This window comes from Piliocolobus tephrosceles, chromosome 15, assembly GCF_002776525.5.
Source record: "Piliocolobus tephrosceles isolate RC106 chromosome 15, ASM277652v3, whole genome shotgun sequence".
NCBI lineage: Eukaryota > Metazoa > Chordata > Mammalia > Primates > Cercopithecidae > Piliocolobus > Piliocolobus tephrosceles.
The window spans coordinates 43,662,077-43,683,171 of NC_045448.1; the positions used below are offsets into that span (position 1 = coordinate 43,662,077).

At 35.9% G+C, this 21,095-nt stretch overlaps 1 protein-coding gene across 6 annotated transcripts in view; it reads right to left on the reverse strand.

Moving 5' to 3' along the window:
- The window catches only part of THADA (THADA armadillo repeat containing), a 356,633-nt gene that overhangs the window by 250,849 nt on the left and 84,689 nt on the right, over positions 1–21,095 (reverse strand). For all 6 annotated transcript variants that reach the window (XM_023195714.1, XM_023195715.1, XM_023195711.1 and 3 more), the window contains 2 exons: positions 16,295–16,417; positions 5,040–5,131 (listed from right to left, as the gene is read on the reverse strand). In XM_023195714.1, the coding sequence (XP_023051482.1) occupies positions 5,040–5,131; positions 16,295–16,417 (215 nt within the window). The remainder of the gene's footprint in view (positions 1–5,039; positions 5,132–16,294; positions 16,418–21,095) is intronic.

Consider the following 21,095-nt stretch of genomic DNA (forward strand, 5'->3'; position numbering starts at 1 on the left):
GAGAGTATTTCTGATTTATCTTTGGATCCCAGTAACTAGCAGAAGGCCTGGCCCAGAGTAAAAACACAATAAATGCTTGTTCAGTGGAGAAAATTACAACTGTTTGGGTTTGAGGATGTTAATATTACCTTGGCTGCACATGCCTGTAATCCCAGCACTTTGGGAGGCCAAGGCAGGCGGATCAAAAGGTCAGGAGCTCAAGACTAGTCTGGTCAACATAGTGAAAACCCCATCTCTACTAAAAAAAAAAAATTGCAAAAAATTAGCCAGGTGTGGTAGAGTGTGCCTGTAATCCCAGCTACTCAGCAGGCTGAAGTAGGAAAATCACGTGAACCCGGGAGGTGGAGGTTGCAGTGAGTTGAGATCCTGCCACTGCAGTCCAGCCCAGGCAACAGTGCGAGACTCCACCTTGGGATATTAAAAAAAAAAAAAAAAAATTACCCTGGCCACAGTCAACAGAAAATTCTGTTTTTCAATTTGGCCAAATAGGGCTTGCTACAAGCTACTATGTAGTTCAAAGCAAATACGCTATTCTGAATTCTAATAATTACATTCTCTAAAATATGAAAACCCAATTGCCCTGCAGCTTTCAATTTTAGTTTGAGAATTCAGTTCTTTCCCAAACAATAGAGTGGGTAACCACAGAAACTTGTGGAATCTCTTTTCCTAGAAAACATGAAGAACAGGAGAGAAGCCAGTCTGTCTGGAAACTGCTTCAAAATCTCTCTATAAGCAGGATGCTGGACTGGATTAGATGCCCCTTGAAGGATCCTTCCAGACCTATACACCACTAAAATGTTAAGAAAAATATCTAAAATAATTCTCTATCACTTATACCCTGGAAAATAAAACAAATACAATTTAACATCTCCCAACATAGTCACTAGAAATAATTTTACTTGGATCTTCCCATGATTTTAGAAACACATTTTCTTCTTAAATTGTACTAAATTATCCTAAGCTATTAATTTGAATATGAGCTCTCTTTAATAAGATAGAACAAAGATTGTACTTAACAAAGGAAACAAGACTATTATTTTGTTCCTCTTTCAATCTGCCTGTTTCCATGTACCCCAAATCTACTCATTTCCCAAAGCCTTGTAAAAAATACTACTTCCCCCAACATATACTCCACTCAATTATCCTGTTTATAAATTTCTAATGTGTTCATTACTCATACCACATCGTACAGGTGATTTTTATATGGTGTCTCTTATTTGTATCTGACTCACATGTAACAAGTTTTGTCTTCCTAACTGAACTGTAAACTCCTTAAGATTCAAGTTTTGGCCGGGCGCGGTGGCTCAAGCCTGTAATCCTAGCACTTTGGGAGGCCGAGACGGGCGGATCACAAGGTCAGGAGATCGAGACCACCCTGGCTAATACGGTGAAACCCCGTCTCTACTAAAGAATACAAAAAACTAGCCGGGCGACGAGGCGGGCGCCTGTAGTCCCAGCTACTCGGGAGGCTAAGGCAGGAGAATGGCGTAAACCTGGGAGGCGGAGCTTGCAGTGAGCTGAGATCCGGCCACCGCACTCCAGCCTGGGCGACAGAGCCAGACTCCGTCTCAAAAAAAAAAAAAAAAAAAAAAAAGATTCAAGTTTTATATTCCTCATGTACTCCCCTATTATGTTAATACTGAGTTCATAAGTGCTTTCAAGTTCTCATTGGCTCACTGATTTAAGGTGGAGAGAGCATGCAAAAGCTAGATGACGCTGTACATTAAGCACCTGTATGAAGCTTTGGCAAAGCAGGCACTCCAAGAAGTCAAAAATAAACCTTTTCTGATTGCTACATATTGACATGTGTAATTTAGCTAGGACTCACAGGTGAAAGTTAATACACACAGGTGCTAAAGGGAAAGACCTAGAGCTAAGTGCCATATTAGTTTAGCTCCTGTCCTATAAGAAATGAGGAGCTATGAAGGTGAGCCCACTCACATGGAGATGGAGACTAAGAAAGCATGCATATTGCACAGGTTGCAGAGCTTTGCTGGTTCTGATTTTACATAGAATCAATTCTTCATTCTGTCAAGACAAGTCAGGCAGCAATAAACAGAAAGGAAAAGAGTTTTAAAAATTAAAATGTAATAACATTATTTTAAAAGCACAAGTGAAACTTGTGTTTTCTCATTCTTTAAAATGCAAAAAAAAAAAATCTAAAATAAGACTAATGGGTGTAAAAATTCAGTCATTACAAGTACACTCTACACACTTAAAAAGGATCCTCTGCTCCTCTGCTTCTTGTCTCTACTATGCAGCAGGGACTGTTCTGTGGCACTGGGAATATATCATTTTACCAAACTTACAATGCCAGTAACATTATGTAAAGCTTTACTTTAGTATTTTAAAAACAGAAAAGACCTCAGGGATATTCCAAACCTTATTTTACAGAGAAGAAAACCAAAGACCAGAGAGGTTGGCTATCTTGTCTCAGTTGATTATAGTGGTTATATTGTAACAAACGTAGGAGTAGAAACCAGATTTCTTATTTCTCCTCTAGTAACAAAATTTACTTATTCATTAGGCAATTATTCCTATATGCCTTCTATATGCCAGATACTATGCTAGGCTCTGAGAACCCAAGAATGGTTAAGACACTGACCTTCTCCTCAAAAAGCATGGTCTTAAGAGCAAGACAATCAGATGAGTACAATCATAGAAGTGGTAACAGAAAGAAAAACCAAACTATATCTCTAATCGCCTAGGATTTCCAATATTTTAAAGAAAATGAACTTCTAATAGTTTGTTTTATCCTCACAATAGCCCTAGCAGTACACAGCACACATCTTATTATTCCTGGTACACAGATGGAGAAACTGAAGTGCAAAGCGGATAAGGGGGCCTATTAAGTTCATCTCCAGTGGCAGTAAAATGCCTAGAAACCAGGTTTGTTTACTTCAAGTTAGACCTTTATTTCCCATTAGATGGAAAAAGCAGATGTTCTTTTTATGTTCAGTTCCCTCTGACCAAGAACACACATTTCCAAATTGCGAGCAGGACAATCTATGGTTGTGAAAGGAAACAACTGACTTGTGAGGTGTGTCACCAGCTGAGGTTAGTTATCCAATCGGTAAGTAACCAACCAAGACATCATTATTACTAGCCTTCTTAAAGTGCCCATTATGTACACAGAACAGATGAAAAAGGTCCTTCCTTCAGGAAGTTAATATTGCAAGGAACAGGCATATAAACATTTCAACAAAAAGTGACATAATTAAACAAACTACAACTAAAAGAACCATTACAAGCAACTGCAAATTTAAGACACTAAAGGTTTTGCAAAGCAAACCTAATGGGAGCTGCCAAGAAATATATCTTCATGGGTTAAACAGGGAACAGAAGCCTTGTACACATAATGGTCCATACTGATCTTCAGATTACTAAAATTAAAAGCTCTCACCAAAAACGTTCTTCACATTTAAAAACTTAACTGTCTCATTCCTATTTCCTTTTTTCTAGAAACCTTATAAAAAAATTAAAATTGTATAGTGTTACTGCCATATTCTTCTACTCTCAGATACAACCTAAATGAGGTTTTCTCATTTTCTGATCATTTTCTCCTACACATAGTAAAATTTATATGTATTTATACATACATTCAATAATCACTTCATAAAAAACAAAAAAATCTTCAAGCTCAGTTTTAAACATTAATTTTACTTGTTTGATCACTTCATATCATATCTTATTTATACCGTGTTTATCAAGGCCTTATAACATGACCCAACTGTTTTAAACTATGGCACACTGGAGAATTATTAACAAAATAGACAAAGCTAAGGAGAAACAAATATTAGTGATTTCAAGTTAGTGACAGGAAGAATATCTTTAAGAACAGGCTAAAAAATAAAAATTATAATCATCCTTCCAAAAGAGCAATGTTTTATTTATTTAAAAAATATTACTCAGTTAAAAAAAAATTGAAAAGCTCTCTGGTATCACCCGAACATGCTCAAGGGGTTTATACTTACAGCCAGTTACCTTCCTTTTAAATATCTGGTGAATGTTACAGGGTGACAAGAAGTAATTTAAATGATAATTCGGAAATACCACAGTAGGTTTTATTAGAATTATCACCAGTACATCACAAAATGATTTCCTATTTTTTTAATTACTAAGATTTAGTTCCATCACACAAAAATGCATTTCAATAAACATTAGCTTAAAACTTAAATATGAAGCATAATGACTTTTTTAGTTAAGAAGGGAATAAGGCTTTGAACATAACTCTAGATCTTCAAGAGAAAGACCACTGGGCCAAACTGGATCCTAAATAAAATTAAGGAAGTAATTAAACGTGCAGCAACAGTGACATCTAGTGTTAGCAATTGCAAACCAATTAGATTACTATTAAATCCTCTTATGTGCTAAAGAACAACTATTCAAAGCTTTTCTTCTTTAAAAACAGACAGATCTTGTGCATTTTTATCTAAAAACTACCCAAAATCAAAATGGTTCCACAGGTTTCTTTCCAGGCATAACAAAAAAGCTGTTTTGTTAAGACAAAAACAAATTAGAGGGTAAACATAAAACTAAAGACCAAAAGTAAAAAGCACTGTTTATTACTTGTAGTTAACACCTATAGGTGTTCCTCTTAGTACCAGAGTTTAATGCAAAGGTAATCTGAGAGATGTTCTAATGAGAGGATCATAAACATTTAAACTTCCACCTATAAAATTAAAGATATTATACAAGCTAGGATAATACATACAAGTAAAGTTAGGACATTTCAGGAATACTTAAAGAAGATGCAATTTAAAAAAAAAAACAAAAAACAAACTAGCTTTGCACAGAGAATCAGGCTCTACATTTCACCCCTTGCTACCTTGCTAAATTTTTGTTGCTTTGAAAGGTCCACTTACTGATATTTTTTGCCCAAGGGTTTATAACTTGGCAGCATAGGCTAATTCATTATAGTATTTTTATAGTCTTATGATCTAGATGAATCTGTAATAGGCACAATTTCAAAAATTGTTTTTGGCCAGGACAATATTGTATTTTTAAAAAAAGTAAAGTCAGCCTTAAATGGAGCTTACCTATTTGTTTTGGAAAGTTCATCCTTTGCCCTTTTAACTCCAAAAATTCTTGTGATCAAGGCACTAAAGAGAAGTGTGGATGAATTTCGCACCTAATGTACAAATGAAAACACAATAAGGGTTAAATATTCTTGGCATGAAACCAACGTTTACAATATTCAAACTAGATGATTCAAAATCATTACGTAACTGGCTAGTATGAGGCTAAAAAGATATGTCTGTGTTCATAAAATAATTTTAAAAAAACTTTACTTAATGTAATCTATTCAATGACTTAAATTGAGCTCTACAACCCAATCACATGCACAAACATAGCCTTTCCTCATATTTCTAATATTATCATCAACAGTTTTCATTATATCTCTGCACTTGGAGCATCAAATAATACTTTTTTTAAAAAAATTCATTTTTCCATATTCTTCCTGACAATGAAAATCCCAGTAAAACCTCAGCTCTTTCCACTTATTTTCTGAAATCCTTTTACCTATGAGAAAATACTTATAAAACCTAACTTCAAAGAACCAGGCACAGTGACTTACACCTATAATCCCACCTCAAAAAATATATATATTATGTTTGTTTTAGAGTTTTTTTTTTTTTTTTTAGAGCCATGGCACATGCCTGTAGTCCCACGTAGTCAGGAGGCTGAGGCAGGAGGATTGCTTAAGCCTAGGAGTTTAAGCCTGCAGAAAGCTATGACTGTGCCCACTATGCTTCAGCCTGGGCAAAAGAGTGAGAACCTGTCTTTAAAAAAACAAAAACAAAATCCAAAAATCCTAACTTCGAAGAATCCAGGTAATTAATATGGCCAAGAAAATAGTTAACATCCAAAATGTTGCTTATCAGCTTCACAATGCAAGTAACTTATCAAGTAATTTCAATACTGAAATTATCTGATAACTTAGTAAAGATAAGAGGCAGGAATTATCATGAATAAACACAAATTATTTCTCCAAGATGATGATAATCTTTTCCCTATCTTTTCCCAACCAATGTGTCAAGATGCTTTGGAAGATCATAAAAGGGTCTTGACTTTCGGCACTACAGGCTTCCTCAATTACTCTGTCAAATCAGTGTAGAGATGTATATGTACTCACTTTGCTACAGTGTGTAAGGCCCTATATCAGCACCATGGATAAGATCCAGAAACAGAAAACACATACTTACTGATATTACAGACCTCATACTCTAAGTAAGTGACATAACCATATGGTGTGTTAAATAGCAATATAAGTAGAAAGATCACTAAAAGTAACAATGTTAAGATTTAGAAAACAGCTTCCTGAAAGCGCTGCCCTTAGAGTCACAAGCTCAAATGCCCACAGGAACAGTGAGCAACAGAGGCAGCAATGTACTTTGTCTAATGCAGTCAGTGTCAGCTGAGTTGCTGCCATGAGGAAATATAAGTTCAGTTTTGCCAGATCTTCTGCTTTTTCAAGAGAAGCCAGAAACCCTGGTTTTTATGTGAAATCTATTTTGAAATGCTGGCAGGAAATTAAAGGAAAAAAAAAAAAAAACACAAAACTCACCATGAAAGCCAAATAAAACAGTGGTGGGCTAGTTTGTCCTACTGGCCACCAGTCTGTAATCTCTCCTCTAGAAGCCAAGAACTGACTCAAGTCATGCATGGTAACCATAGAAGTAAACTTTACAGATATACTGGCATAATTCACACCAAAGCTTCAATAAAACCCTAAAACTGAAAAGATCCACTTATGTTCATTCAAGAGTCATCAAACATCCATGGAGGCCCTACTATGTGCCCTGCCTAATTTAATCCCCAAACAACAAATCAATCCATGCTGTTACTTTATCAATACAATCTCTGCCCTCGTTCAGGTCTGGATTATCTTCTACCTGATCTAGTGAGGTAGTTTCCAAAGACTTTTAGGTCTAAGATGACTTGGTAAAGACATCTGGGACCTTCTCTCCTCTTAGAAATCACACAAACACACAAAAAGAAAAGGAAAACAGAAACACACACTCCATCTTGCCCTAAGCCATACTTTCTGACAAAGGCTGCCAGATGCAGTAAAATTAAAACAGGAGTGCCTGGAGATGTTGAGAAATGCACACCTTAAACAAAACTATAGAGGACCATTTTACAAAGTGAATGGGCACCCTCAGAAACAAAACTCCTCTGATTCAACAGACTGATGGCAGGAGATACATAATGTCTTTTTAGTAATATTAAGATGGACCAGATGGTTCCAATCCTATCTGCCTGACCCATCCTGATATGGTCTGAATGTTTGTGTTCCCCCAAAATTCCTATGTTGAAATTCTAACCTCCAAGGTGTTAGGTGGTGGAGGCCTTTGGGAAATAATTAAGACATAGGGGTAGAGCTCTCATGAATGGGATTAGTGCCCTTATAAAAGAGATCCCAGTGAGCTGCCTCACTTCTTCCACCATGTGAGGACACAGCTAAAAGGTGCCATCTATGATCAGAAAGTAGGCCTTCACCAGACACTGAATCTGCCAGCATCCTGATCTTGGACTTCCCAGCTCCAAACTGTGAGACATAAATTTGTGGTATTTTGTTATAACAGCCCAAAGGGACTAAGATATCTCTTATAAAGTGTCCTCATTAGCAATCAGTGATGATCATTATCTTTTCCACTAGGTGTAGCAAAATCACAATATTCTATAGGCCTTCTGCATTAATCATTTACATCCTCAGAAAAACTTTTTTTTTAAAAGCTTTTCCTCATCTGCTATTTGGTTACCCTGTTCATAAGTTAGTAAATAATTATTTCCATATATTGACCGTTTTAAGAATAATTAGTTCATGCCATACCAACCTCCAAACATGACTGAATGATTTTGTTTTAAAATCATTTTTAAATTACTTTTTAAAATTGAGGTATAATTCATGCATCATAAAATTTACTATTTTAAAGGATGCTATTCAGCGGTTTTTTACCATATTCACAAAATGTGAAGCTATCACAACTAAATTCCACAATATTTTCATTACCTCAAAATGAAACTTGGGAGCCGTTAAGTCGTCACTCCCTATTCTCCTGCAGTAGGAAAGCACAATCTACTTTCGGCCTCTATAAACTTGCCTTTTCTGGATACTTCATATACATGGGATCACATGATATGTGGCCTTTTATGTTTGGTTTCTTTCACTTAGCATAATGTTCTCAAGGTTCCCCCATGCTGTAGCATGTATCAGTATGTTATTCCTTTTTACAGCTGAGTAACATCCCGCTGTATACATACACCATATTTTAAAAATCTGTTCTTCATTTGATGGACATTTGGGCTATTTCCAATTTGGAATATTATGAATAATTTTGCTAAGAATATTCATGTACAAGTTTTTGTGTGAACATGTTTTCATTTCTCATGGCTATATACCTAGAAGTGGTATAGATTGGTCATATAGTAACTCTATGTTTAACCTTCAAAAGAACTGCCAAAGTGGTTGCACCATTTCATAGTCTCACTAGCAATGTACAAGGGTTCTGATTTCACCAGTTCTCCAATTTCTCCACATCCTCCCCAATACTAGTCATTTTCCATGAATTTTATTTTAGTGGGCATGGAATGGTAACTCATTGTAGCACTTCCCTAATGACTAATGATGTTAAGCATCTTCTTGTGTGCTTACTGGCCATCTGCCTAACTTTTTTGGAGATACATATTATTTGTCCATTTTAAAATTGGGTTGTCGTTTATTATTGAGTTCTGGACACTCCACTCTTATCAGATATATAATTTGCAAATATTTTCTCCCATTCTGTGGGTTGTCTTTATACTTTCTTCATTGTGTCCTTTGAAAAATATTTTTTTTTCTTGATGCTGGTTAAGTTTTATTTAAAAAAACAATTTTTTTTTTTTTTAAACTTAGCGACAGCTTCATGCTCTGTTGCCCAGGATGGAGTGCAGTGGTGTAATCATAGCTCACTGCAGCCTTGAATTCCTGGGGTCAAACAATCCTCCAGCCTCAGCCTTCTGAGTAGCTGGGACTACAGCTGCATGCCACTATGCCCAGCCATCTGATTTTGTTCAAGTCCAATTTATCAATTTTTTTCGTTGCTTGTACCTTAGGTGTCATATCTAACTAAATGTTACCTAATCCAAGGCACAAAAATTTACACAGGTTCTCTTGTAAAAGTTTTATAGTTTTAGCTTTTACATTTAGGTTTTTAATACATTTCGAGTCATCTGAATATGGTATGAGATGGAGATCACATTCATTCTTTTGCATGTGGATATCCAGTTGCCCAGTACCATTTGTTGAAGGTTATTCTTTCTTCACTGAATTGTCTTGGCACCTTTGTTTATTAAATGTGGAGGTTTATTTCTGTACAATCAATCCTAATCTGCTTATTTATATGCCTTTCCTTGACAAAAAAAAAAAAAAAAAAAAAAAAAAAAGCCAGAAGGGATTTAACGGAGGTTGTGCTGAATCTGTAGATTAACTTGGGGAATATGTCATGTTAACAACAGTGAGTCTTCCAGTGATGAACACAGGAGATCTTTCCATTTATTTAGGCCTATAATTTCCTCAAAAAATGTTTGAAAATTTTCAGCGAACAACTCTTGCAGTTCCTTTGCTAAATTTATTCCTAAGTATTTTATTCTTTTTGATGCTATTATAAATGAAACTGTCTTAATTTCATTTTTAGATTTTTCATTGCTCGTGTACAATTTCTGTATGATGACCTTGTGCCCTGAAACCTTGCTAATAGACAAGCTTTAATTTGCGTGTGTGTGGATTCCTTAGGATTTTCTATATTTAAGATCATGTTATCAGAAAATAGGGATAGTTTTGCATCTTCCTTTACAAACTGGGTAACTTTTGTTTTTTATTCTTCTCTAGTTGGCCTACTAGATTCAGTACAGTGTTGAATATGAGTGACGAGAGTGGATTTCCTTGTCTTGTTCCTGTTTAGAGAGAAAGTTTTCAGTCTTTTACCATCAAGTATACTGTTGGCTATGGATTTTCCATTGAGGTTGAGAAATTTCCCTTCCATTCTTAGTTTCTTTTCACATAAAACAGCACTGGATTTTGTCAAATGCCTCTTCTGTATCTGCTTAATCACGTGGTTTTTGTTCTTTAGTCTATTCACATGGTATATTACATTACAATGGTCCTTCTCGTCTGCAGTTTTGCTTTCTGTGGTTTCAGTTACCTGTGGTATAGTACACTAAGGTATTTTGAGAGAGATCACATTCACTTAACTTTTATTATGGTCTATTGTTATAATTGTTATCTCTTATCTAATTTATAAATTAAACTTTATCACAGGTATGTATGTATAGGAAAAAGCATAATCTATAGGGTTTAGTACTAACCACGGTTTCAGGCATCCACTAGGGGTCTTGGAATACATCCTCCTCAAATTTGAGGAGGGGACTACTGTAATTGATTTTTGTAGGTTGAAAAATACATACTCTGTTTTAGAACTGTGTAAGTCATACAGAAGAACATTTAAAAGACTTATTGTAAATATAGAGCAAAATAACTAGCATGAAAGCCTACTTCCTACTTAAGACAGAAGAGTGTCCCTTAGATTTCTGTGTGATAGTATGAATGGTTCAAGGATATCTGTTTCAGGTATTGCTTTTTATGTTTTAGTATTTCATCCATATTTTCTGTTCCATCCACTATAAATAAAATTAACGAGGAGACTGAAGTAGACAAAGAAATGAGAAAGAGGTTGTGACTAACACACTGCATTATCGACTCCTAATTCACTGACAATAAATGCTAATATGAATCATTGATAGCAATCTTAATACGAGTAATACAAAAGGTCATTAACAGGGCTAATGTATTTTGAAAAATTCATAGTAGTAATGGCAATAAAAACATGTCCCTTTTTGGAAGGATGGATGGAAAACATTAGGTTGATGCAAAAGTAACCACAGTTATTGCCATTAATAAGTAAAAAGGAGAGCAAAGGCAGAAAAGGGTAAGTAGTAGTAAAGTTAAAAATGGAGAAATGATAATAGTTGTAATGAACCACGAAATGATGCTGTGGTCAACAATGGACCACATATTTAATGATCATCTCATATGATTATAATACCATATTTTTACTGTACTTTTTCTACGTTTAGATATCCAAATAATTATTACTGTGTTACAACTGCCCACATACTCAGCATGGTAGCATACTCAGTATAGGAGCATGCTGTACAGTTTGTAGCCTAGGAATAATAGGCTATATCATACAGCCTAGGGGTGGAGTAGGCTATACATCTAGGTTTGCGCATGTATACAACATGATGTCCACACGACAATGAAATCCCCAAACAACAGATTTCTCAGAATGAATTCCTGTCATTAAGTAATGCATGATTTTAATCCCGGCTAAAATCCATCCTTCTCAGAAGGGAAACACTTCCCTCTCCTGACCTCCTTCTCCATCAAGCCCTGAATATACGGTTGATAGGAACCTGGAATTCGACTGCAAACAACTGTTATCAAAATTTTTCTCTTCTATTCACAGAGTGTATAACTTTTTCTTTCCTTTCTTGCATGAAAAAGCTTTCATGTAGACTTGTTTAAGATACAGAAGAGGCTGGGTACAGTGGCTCACGCCTGTAATCCCAGCACTTTGGGAGGCCGAGGAAGATGGATCACTTGAGGTCAGGAGTTCGAGACCAGCCTGGCCAACAGGGTGAAATCCCATCTCTACTAAAACTACATCTGTAAAATGAGGATTATAACAGAACCTACCTGGATAACAGAACCTACTAAGATAATCCATGCAATGTAAATTATGCCAGGTACATGAGAAACATTCAATAAGACAGCCATTATTATGATTATGTATAATCTATCCTTGTATTTCTAATGCTTAATATAACATCTACAATACATTAAGTAGATATGTCTAATGCCGAAAATATTTACATAATACATTTCTCTGTATTTTAAAAATGCTTACTAGGTAGCAAAGTTTGAGAGATCTGTATGGTTTCAATACAAAAGACTAAGGAATCTGTAAAAACAAATTAAATACATACATGAATGCTTTCTCAAAAATGTTTCTTTACTGCAAGTTAAAATTAAGTTCATTTTACATGTGTGTTTTCCCTAACTTATCAGGAAAAACAATTAAGTCAAAAGTACAGATGTAGCCAGCTGTAAGCACAGTTATATTCCTAAGAGGATGTGTACAAATCAAAGTTCTGCAAATCAAACCATATTTCACATGCACTAAGGAAAAATTACACTTAAAATCACTTCAACAGAGAATGCTTTCGTAAATTGCTTTTGTAAGTGAATACTTCTTCACATCCATTAAGTAGGTTGACTTAAAAATTTTATCTTAGATTAGACTTTTATACAGCAGAAAATATAACCATTGATATTAAGTAACAGTGTTGATCATTATAGCTATGATTATTTATTTCCTCTAGCAAAGCAAACTAAATAGAAATGTTTCCTTCATAAAGTGTTAAAAAGGAAGATCCCAAGAAATGAAATTATTAGTATTATAAAATTAGAAAGAAAATAAAAGCACTTATATATATTTATGTAGCCTTTTGTGGATATGTATGCATACATGTACTATGCACATGTAAAGCCCACACATAAAAAAAGAGAAAGAAAATGAATCAGAATGCTTATATCTGTACGGTAATTTAATAGGTGACTTTTACCGTTTTTATTATGCTTTCCTTTCTTTTCCTTGTTTTTTTTTTTTTTTTGAGATGGAGTCTCGCTGTGTCGCCCAGGCTGGAGTGCAGTGGCGCGATCTCGGCTCACTGCAAGCTCCGCCTCCTGGGTTCACGCCATTCTCCCGCCTCAGCCTCCAAGTAGCTGGGACTACAGGCACCCGCCACCACGCCTGGCTAGTTTTTTTTTTTTGTATTTTTAGTACAAACGGGGTTTCACCATGTTAGCCAGGATGGTCTCGATCTCCTGACCTTGTGATCCACCCGCCTCGGCCTCCCAAAGTGCTGGGATTACAGGCTTGAGCCACCGCGCCCGGCCTGCTTTTCTTTATTTTCAAAATTTCTGCAGTGCACATGTATTACTGTTTAGGGTCTCAAAAAATAGTCTTTTCAAAAAAAATGAATCACTCATTTCTGATAGTTTCAATTTTACTAAAAAGTTGGACGAATCACCAGGCTTCACTCTCTGAAAGTCCTTTCATAGAAAATATTTCTTGGTTCATCTGGAACTAATGGCTTGAAGAAAGCAATATTGGTATTTCTGATAATCACTTTTATGATCTCCAGTATTCCTGATGGTCAAGCCACATTCCTACCTCTCTGACTCTACTGACATCGTAAAGGCATTGCTCTACTTCCTGTAAGTGTAAAAGGTAAACTCTGTGACCTCAAGAGTAGTTATGCAATGCTCTTAGACAGAATTCTAGAAGTGTGTATCTCTTAGAGGAAGATGCACAATTTTCTAGGCAAGAGTTGGCAACCTCAAAGGATTCCTCTTCACAATGGAAGTCTGTGCCTTTGGCTTCCACTGCAAAATACTTACTCTCAATTAGAGGCTTATCATACAGGTAAGAAATGGTTTGTGCAGCTTACTAACTGGAAAGCCTGACTTTCTAGTAAATACTCCACTCTGCAGGCAATGTATTAAGATCTAGCTTCTTTTCTCCTCTCCCTTTGCCAGACTTTTTACTTTAAGCCATATTTCAAGCATCTATAAACCAGAGGTTATTCTCCTTATTCTAGAAGATACAATGATATAGGAAAACAAACTGTAATGTTTCTCCCAGAAATCCTAAGAAAACACATGAAACAATTGTACTGGGTATTGTCCACTATCTTTAAGATTTTGAATCAAGATGCTTCTGGACAGTGACCATATTACAAAAGAAAATGCGACTCACTATTTAACCTCTTCCATTTCAATGTTTTGCAAGTGTCTGTTTTTTCAACTTTTGATGGAGTTTATTTGTAGCACTAACTCAACACACTAATACTAGAGTCCACAGCATCCGAAATACAGACACATTTAAATACTCAGAGTTGTTTTGTTTCCAGATCAATATAATTAATCATGAGGGAAATGCAAATCAAAATCAGAATGAGATGCCACTTCACATCCATTAGGATGGCTATTACCAAAAAAAAAAAAGATAACAAGTATTGGTAAAGATGTAAAGACACTGGAACTTGTGTATGGCTGATGGGAGTATAAAATGGTGCTGCTGCTGGGGAAGAAGTTTGTTCATTCCCCAAAAAGTTAAACATGGAATTACCATAATGATATACCCAAAAGAACTAAAATGACTCAGATAATTTGTACATTAATATTCACTGCAGCATTATTCATCATAGCCAAAAAGTGGAAACAACCTAAATGTCCATCAACAGATGAATTTGGATAAAGAAAATGTGGTAGCTCAACATCACTGATGATTAGAGAAATGCAAATCAAAACCACAATGAGATACCATCTCACACCAGTCAGAACGGCGATTACTAAAAAGTCAAGAAACAATAGATGCTGGTAAGGCTGTGGAGAAATAAGAGCACGTTTACACTGTTGGTGGGAATGTAAACTAGTTCAACCATTGTGGAAGACAATGTGGTGATTCCTCAAGGATCCAGAACCAGAAATACCATTTGACCCAACAATGCCATTACTGGATAGATACCCAAAGGAATAAAAATCATTCGACTATAAAGATACATGCAACATATGTTTATTGCAGCACTATTTACAATAGCAAAGACATGGACCCAAACCAAATGCCCATCAATGATAGACTGGATAAAGAAAATGTAGTACATATACACCATGGAATACTACGCAGCCATAAAAACGAATAAGATCATGTCCTTTGCAGGAACATGGAAGAGGCTGGAAGCCAGCATCCTCAGCAAACTAACACAGGAACAGAAAACCAAACACTGCATGTTCTCACTCATAATTGGGAATTGAATAGTGAGAACACATAGACACAGGAAGGGGAACAACACACACCAGGACCTGTTGGAGGCAGGAAGGGAGGGAGAACATCAGAACAACTAGCAAATGCATTTGGGGCTTAAAATCTAGATGACAGGCTGAGTGTGATGGCTCATGTCTGTAATTCCAACACTTTGGGAGGCCAAGGCGTGCAGATCACAAGGTCAGGAGTTCAAGACCAGCCTACCTAACATAGTGAAACCCTCTCTCTACCAAAAATACAATAATTAGCTGGGTGTGGTGGCACGTGCCTGTAGTCCCAGCTACTTGGGGGGCTGAGGCAGGAGAATCACTTGAACCTGGGAAGCAGAGGTTGCAGTGAGCTGAGATCACACCACTGTACTCCAGCCTGGGTGACAGAGTGAGACTCCATCTCAATTAAAAACAAACAAACAAACAAAAAACCTAGATGACAGGTTGGTAGGTGCAGCAAACCACCATGGCACGCTTATATCTATGTAACAAACCTGCACATTCTACACATGTATCCTGGAGCTTAAAGTAAAATAAAAATTAAAAAAAGAAAATGTGGGATGTGTGTATACCGTGTATACTGATAAACCAACACACACACACACCCTACCCCCACCGCACAGTATGGATCAGCCTTTCATATACTACATGAAAGAAGCCAATAACATAAGGACAAATATTGTACAATTCCATTTACATGAGGTATGAGATCAGGCAAATCCATAGAGACAGAAAGAACAGAGGTTACTAGGGGTGAGGGAGATGAGAGATGGGAGTTAGTGTTTAATATGTACAGAGCTTCTGCTCGGGATGATGAAAATGTTCCAGAAAAGCACAGTGCTGATAAACGTTATTGTAAATGCACATAATGCCACTGCATTGTGTATTCTTAAAAACAGCTAAAGTGGTAAATTAGAAAGAATATAACTGGCTGTTTAAAGAAAAATAACAATGTAGTGTGAGTTTACAACATACATGAAAGTAAAATGTGTAACAATAACAGCACATAAACTGGGAGGAGAGAAACAGAAGTGCACTATTATTAAGTTCTTATACTTTAAGTGACATAGTGTAAGATCACTTGAGGGTAGACTGTGATAAGTTAAAGATACATACTGTAAACCCTAAAGCTATCACTAAAGTAAAAAAAATTTAAAAAAAACAAAGAAAGATGGTTAATCAGCCAACAAATGAGTGAAAATGGAACCATGAAATATCAACAATAAAAAATGTAGCTTGATCCAAAGATTTCTAAGAAACTTCACGGTAAAGGGCAGGAAATATTTTTTATCATCCAGTGAAAGATTAGTTTATTAAAACCTACTCAGAAGCATAATTAAATCAATGAAAATGAATAGTAACAGCACTTACTGCCCAGACCGGTGATGTAAAACCCAGAATTGCAGCCTTAGCTCCATCAGCAACATAAGGAATAATATTTTCTCCCAGGCGTGTATCTCTGAACAACGCTCTAAGGATATTTAAAGCATGAACCTAAAACAAGAAGTTCAAAATTAGTTGTAGGTTGAAAACCGTGGCAATTCTAAATCTACACATATACAATAGCACAGCCTCAAAACAAAGAATTTACTGAATTACAAGCAATGGATAATTCACAAATGAAACAGCAGATTTAATAAAACACATCCAGTAACTGATAAACCATTTTACAAAAAATTAGTAAGATTCAAACAATGCTATAAAAAAGCTTGATCCAATGCACATATGTAGAAGCCTGCACCTAAATACAGAGACATGTTATTTTCACACACACGAAACATTTATTTTCTAAAATCCCTCAAACTTAGCCACAAATAAAGTCTCAACAAATACCAAGTAATTAATAACTTATAGATTATGCTCTGATCACCATGGAATTAAGAAACTTAAAAAAAAAAAAAAAACCTTTATTTTTTATTTTATTTTATTTTCTTAGATGGAGTTTCACTCTTATCGCCCAGGCTGGAGTACAATGATGTGGTCTCGGCTCACTGCTACCTCCACCTCCCAGGTTCAAGCGATTCTCCTGCCTCAGCCTCCCGAGTAGCTGGGATTACAGGTGTGTGCCATCATGCCCGGCTAATTTTTGTATAATTAGTAGAGACAGAGTTTCAACATGTTGGCCAGGCTGGTCTTGAACTACTGACCTCAGGTGATACACCTGCGTTGGCCTCCCAAGGTGCTGAGATTATAGGCGTGAGCCACCGCACCTGGCCTAAAAAATGCTTTTAAAATTGGCACATTTTCAAACACATTAAACACTGGTCAAAATTTTTTTAAATATTTTGAAGATGCTACCTACATACCAATACTTGTAGGATGCAGTTTAAGTGAAATTAAAAAAAAAAAATGTATATCTCATATGCTTCTATTTTTTAAATGACTAGAATGATTGTGGTAAGTGACCAATTAAGTCAACAGAAAGAGAACAATAAACTTGAAACACAGAAAGAAAATAAAAATTTAGGGCAGAAACTTTTAAAATAGCAAAGATACAACTAAGAGCATTAACAAACCCAAAAGCTGATTCTCTGAAACAGAAATAAACCTCTGACAAGACTAACTAAGAACAGAGGAGAGAAAGAAGGCACAAATAAATAATATTATGAAGGAGTTTGAAGCTACAGTGAGCTATGATAGCACCACTTCACTCCAGCCTGACTGACAGTACAAGATCCTGTCTCTAAAATAAAAAAATAATAATAATGTATGGTCTCATTTATGTAAAACTCAAAAAACAGAAAAAATAAAACTAGAGGGTTGGAAGTTAGGCCCTTCTCTTGGAGAGAAGGGTGTGGACTGGAAGAGAGCAAGAGGGGGCTTTCAGTCGCTAGAAATGTTCTGTTTCTTGATGACTGTACAAATGTGTTCACTTTGTGAAACTGTACTGAGGTACACATATGATTTGTACACTTGTCTGTATATGTACTATAATTCCATCAAAAGGTGCATATTTAAAAAAACAGGACAGAAACAGCATGAAAAGGAAAACCACAGGCCAGTCTCACTCACAAAACCAGTGAGAGATGTAAGAATGCAAAGATAATATTAAATTGAAAAAATCAATACAATTCATGACATCTGCAAATTCTAGAAGAAAATATATTTATCTCAAAAGATGCAAAAATATTCAATAAAATTCAATTTCCTTAATAAGATAATGGGTAGATTAAAAATTGCAGCAAATTGATCAGAAACAACCTAAGGATGCCTGTTATCTCTCTTTCTATACCAAACTGTACTACAGGTTCCAGCAGCAAAGTACAATAAAAACTGTTTTTAAAAAACTAAAAATTAGAAAGTTAAAACAAACTTAGCATTATTTGTCAAAGACATAAAACAAATCCAAAAGAATTTATAGATAAGTCATTTGCTGTATTACAGCAATTCTGATAGGCTGCTGAATACAAGCACGATAATAATCCAAAAATTAACTGCAATCTTCTCGAACAGCAACAGATAATATAATATTTTTAAAATACCATTCATAATTGCAAAAAAAAAATAAGACATTAGAAATAAATCTCAAAAATAATCTGTAATACTTTTATGGGCTGGGCATGGTGGCTCAAGCCTGTGATCCCAGCACTCTGGGAAGCTGAAGCAGGTGGATCACCTAAGGTCAGGGGTTCAAAACCAGCCTGGCCAACATGACAAAACCCTGTCTCCACTAAAAATAAAAAAAATTAGCCAGGCGTGGTGGTGCACGCCTGTAATCCCAGCTACTCGGGAGGCTGAGACAAGAGGGTTGCTTGAACCCAGGAGGCGGAGGTTGCAGTGAGCCAAGATCGTGCCATTGCACTCCAGCCTAGGCAACAAGAGCAAAACTCCCAAATAAATCAATACGTTTAAATTCTAACCAAAATTCCAAAAGGGCTTTTTATTGAGTTTAACAAGCTAATTCTAAATTTTTTATAGAAGAGCAATAGGCCAAACATAGCCAAGGTCATTCTGAAGAGAAAACAAAAAAAGATTCAACTTGCCAGATATTATAACTTTTATAAAGACACAATAATTAAAATAGTGGTTTTAGGCTAGGTGTGGTGGCTCACGCCTGTAATCCCAGCACTTTGGGAGGCCCAGGCAGGCAGATCACTTGAGGTCAGGAGTTCAAGACCAGCGTGACCAACATGGTGAAACCCCATCTCTACTAAAAATACAAAAATTAGCCAGGCATGGTGGCACAGGCCTGTAATCCCAGCTACTTAGGAGGCTGAGGGGGGAGAACAGCTTGAACCCAGGAGGTGAAGGTTGCAGTGAGCTGAGATCACACCACTGCCCTCCAGCCTGGGTGACAGAGCAAGACTCCATCTCAAAAAAAAATAAAATAAAATAAAACAGTGGTTTTGCTCCAGGGATAGATTAATAGACCAATGAAAGGCAGCACAGAAACAGAACCACCTATCTATGAAAACACATAATAGAGGCAGTACAAATCAAGAAGAAAAGGATGTATTATATCAGAAATGTCTCTGTATCAGTCATCCAAATGGCAAACATTAAATTATTTTATTTTTTTTTATACTAACAAAGACAAATTACAGGTAACATAAAGACTTGCACGCACTCCAGCCTGGGTGACAGAGCAAGATCCTATCTGTAAAAAAATAATAATATGGTTTCCTTTACATAAAATTATGACAATTGTGACAAGTAAAACTTCAAAACTTTTAAAAGCAAATATAAAATATCTTTCTCAGTCGGGCGCGGTGGCTAATGCCTATAATCCCAGCACTTTGGGAGGCCAAGGCGGGAGAATCACCTGAGGTAAGGAGTTCAAGACTAGCCCGGCCAACATGGCAAAACCCCGTCTCTACTAAAAATATGAAAATTAGCAGGGCATGGTGGCGGAAGTCTATAATTCCAGTTACTCAGGAGGCTGAGGCAGGAGAATCGCTTGAACCTGGGAGGCGGAGGTTGCAGTGAGCCGAGATCGTATCACTGCCCTCCAGCCTAGGCCACGGAGTAAGACCTCGTTTTGGAAAAAAAAAAAAAGAAAGAAAAAAGAAAATATAAAATATCTTTCTGATCTTGGGGTGAATTTCTGAAATAAGATCCAAATGTACAACCCATAAAGGAGAAAGCTAACCTATTCTATTTTATTAAAATTAAAAATTATTTATATAATAATAGAGACCACGAAGTAAAAAGAGAAACCATAGGTTGGGAGAATATATATGTAATTCAAATAATCAAAAAGAAATCAATATCAAGAAAATACTTCTGAAACAACAACAAAAATTCAGCTCCTACAAAACAAAAATGAAGGGACAAATAACCAATATCAAAGTAAGCAAAGTCTTTCAACAGACAACTCTCAGAAGTAAACCAAAAGGCTAATAAACATATGAAAAGATGTTAAAGCTAACTAGTAATAAGAGAAATGCAAAATGAAACTAGAAAACAGCATTTCACACTAAGCAGAATGTCAAAAACTGTAAAAGTCTGATAATACAAAGGGGTTGATAAGCAATGGAAAGTCTTATACTCTGCTGACAGGAATATTAGTTCAACCACTTTGGAGACAACACAATAGTATCGAATTCAGGATGTGTGTACCCTACAAACACTGCAATTCTTCTAGGTATATAACCTGGAGAAACACTCACATGTGTAAGGAGACACACAAGAATGTTTGTTTCAGCATTGTTTCTAATACAAGAAAACTGGAAACAAAGCAAATGTCCATTCACAGAAGAAGGGATGAAATGAAATAGAATAAAATACTGTTCGGAAATGAAAGTGAACAGGGGCTGAACAGGAGCCTACTAACCTTAAAATATAATGTTGATTGACAAAACCAAAGTATAAAAAGTGTGAATAACAACATTCATGTAAAAGGAGATAAAAGTATGATGAAAATGCTTGAGAATGATAGTCACTAATTTGGGTTAGTGGTTATAGCTGAGGAGGAATAAAGGGGAACGAGATGTGGAAGAATCCACAGCATAACTAACAATCTCCGTAATGTTTAATTTCTTAAACTGGAATTGGTTTCAAATATGTTCATTATTCACTATATATTTCTGTATGCTGAAATATTTCAAAAGATACATAATAAAAATAATAAAGAAATGAACCATGGGAGGGGAGAAGGAAAGCAAATTATCAACTAAAAAAGCTTAGAAGACTGGTCACAGACAAAATTTTTAAATCTCACCAATTTCATAAA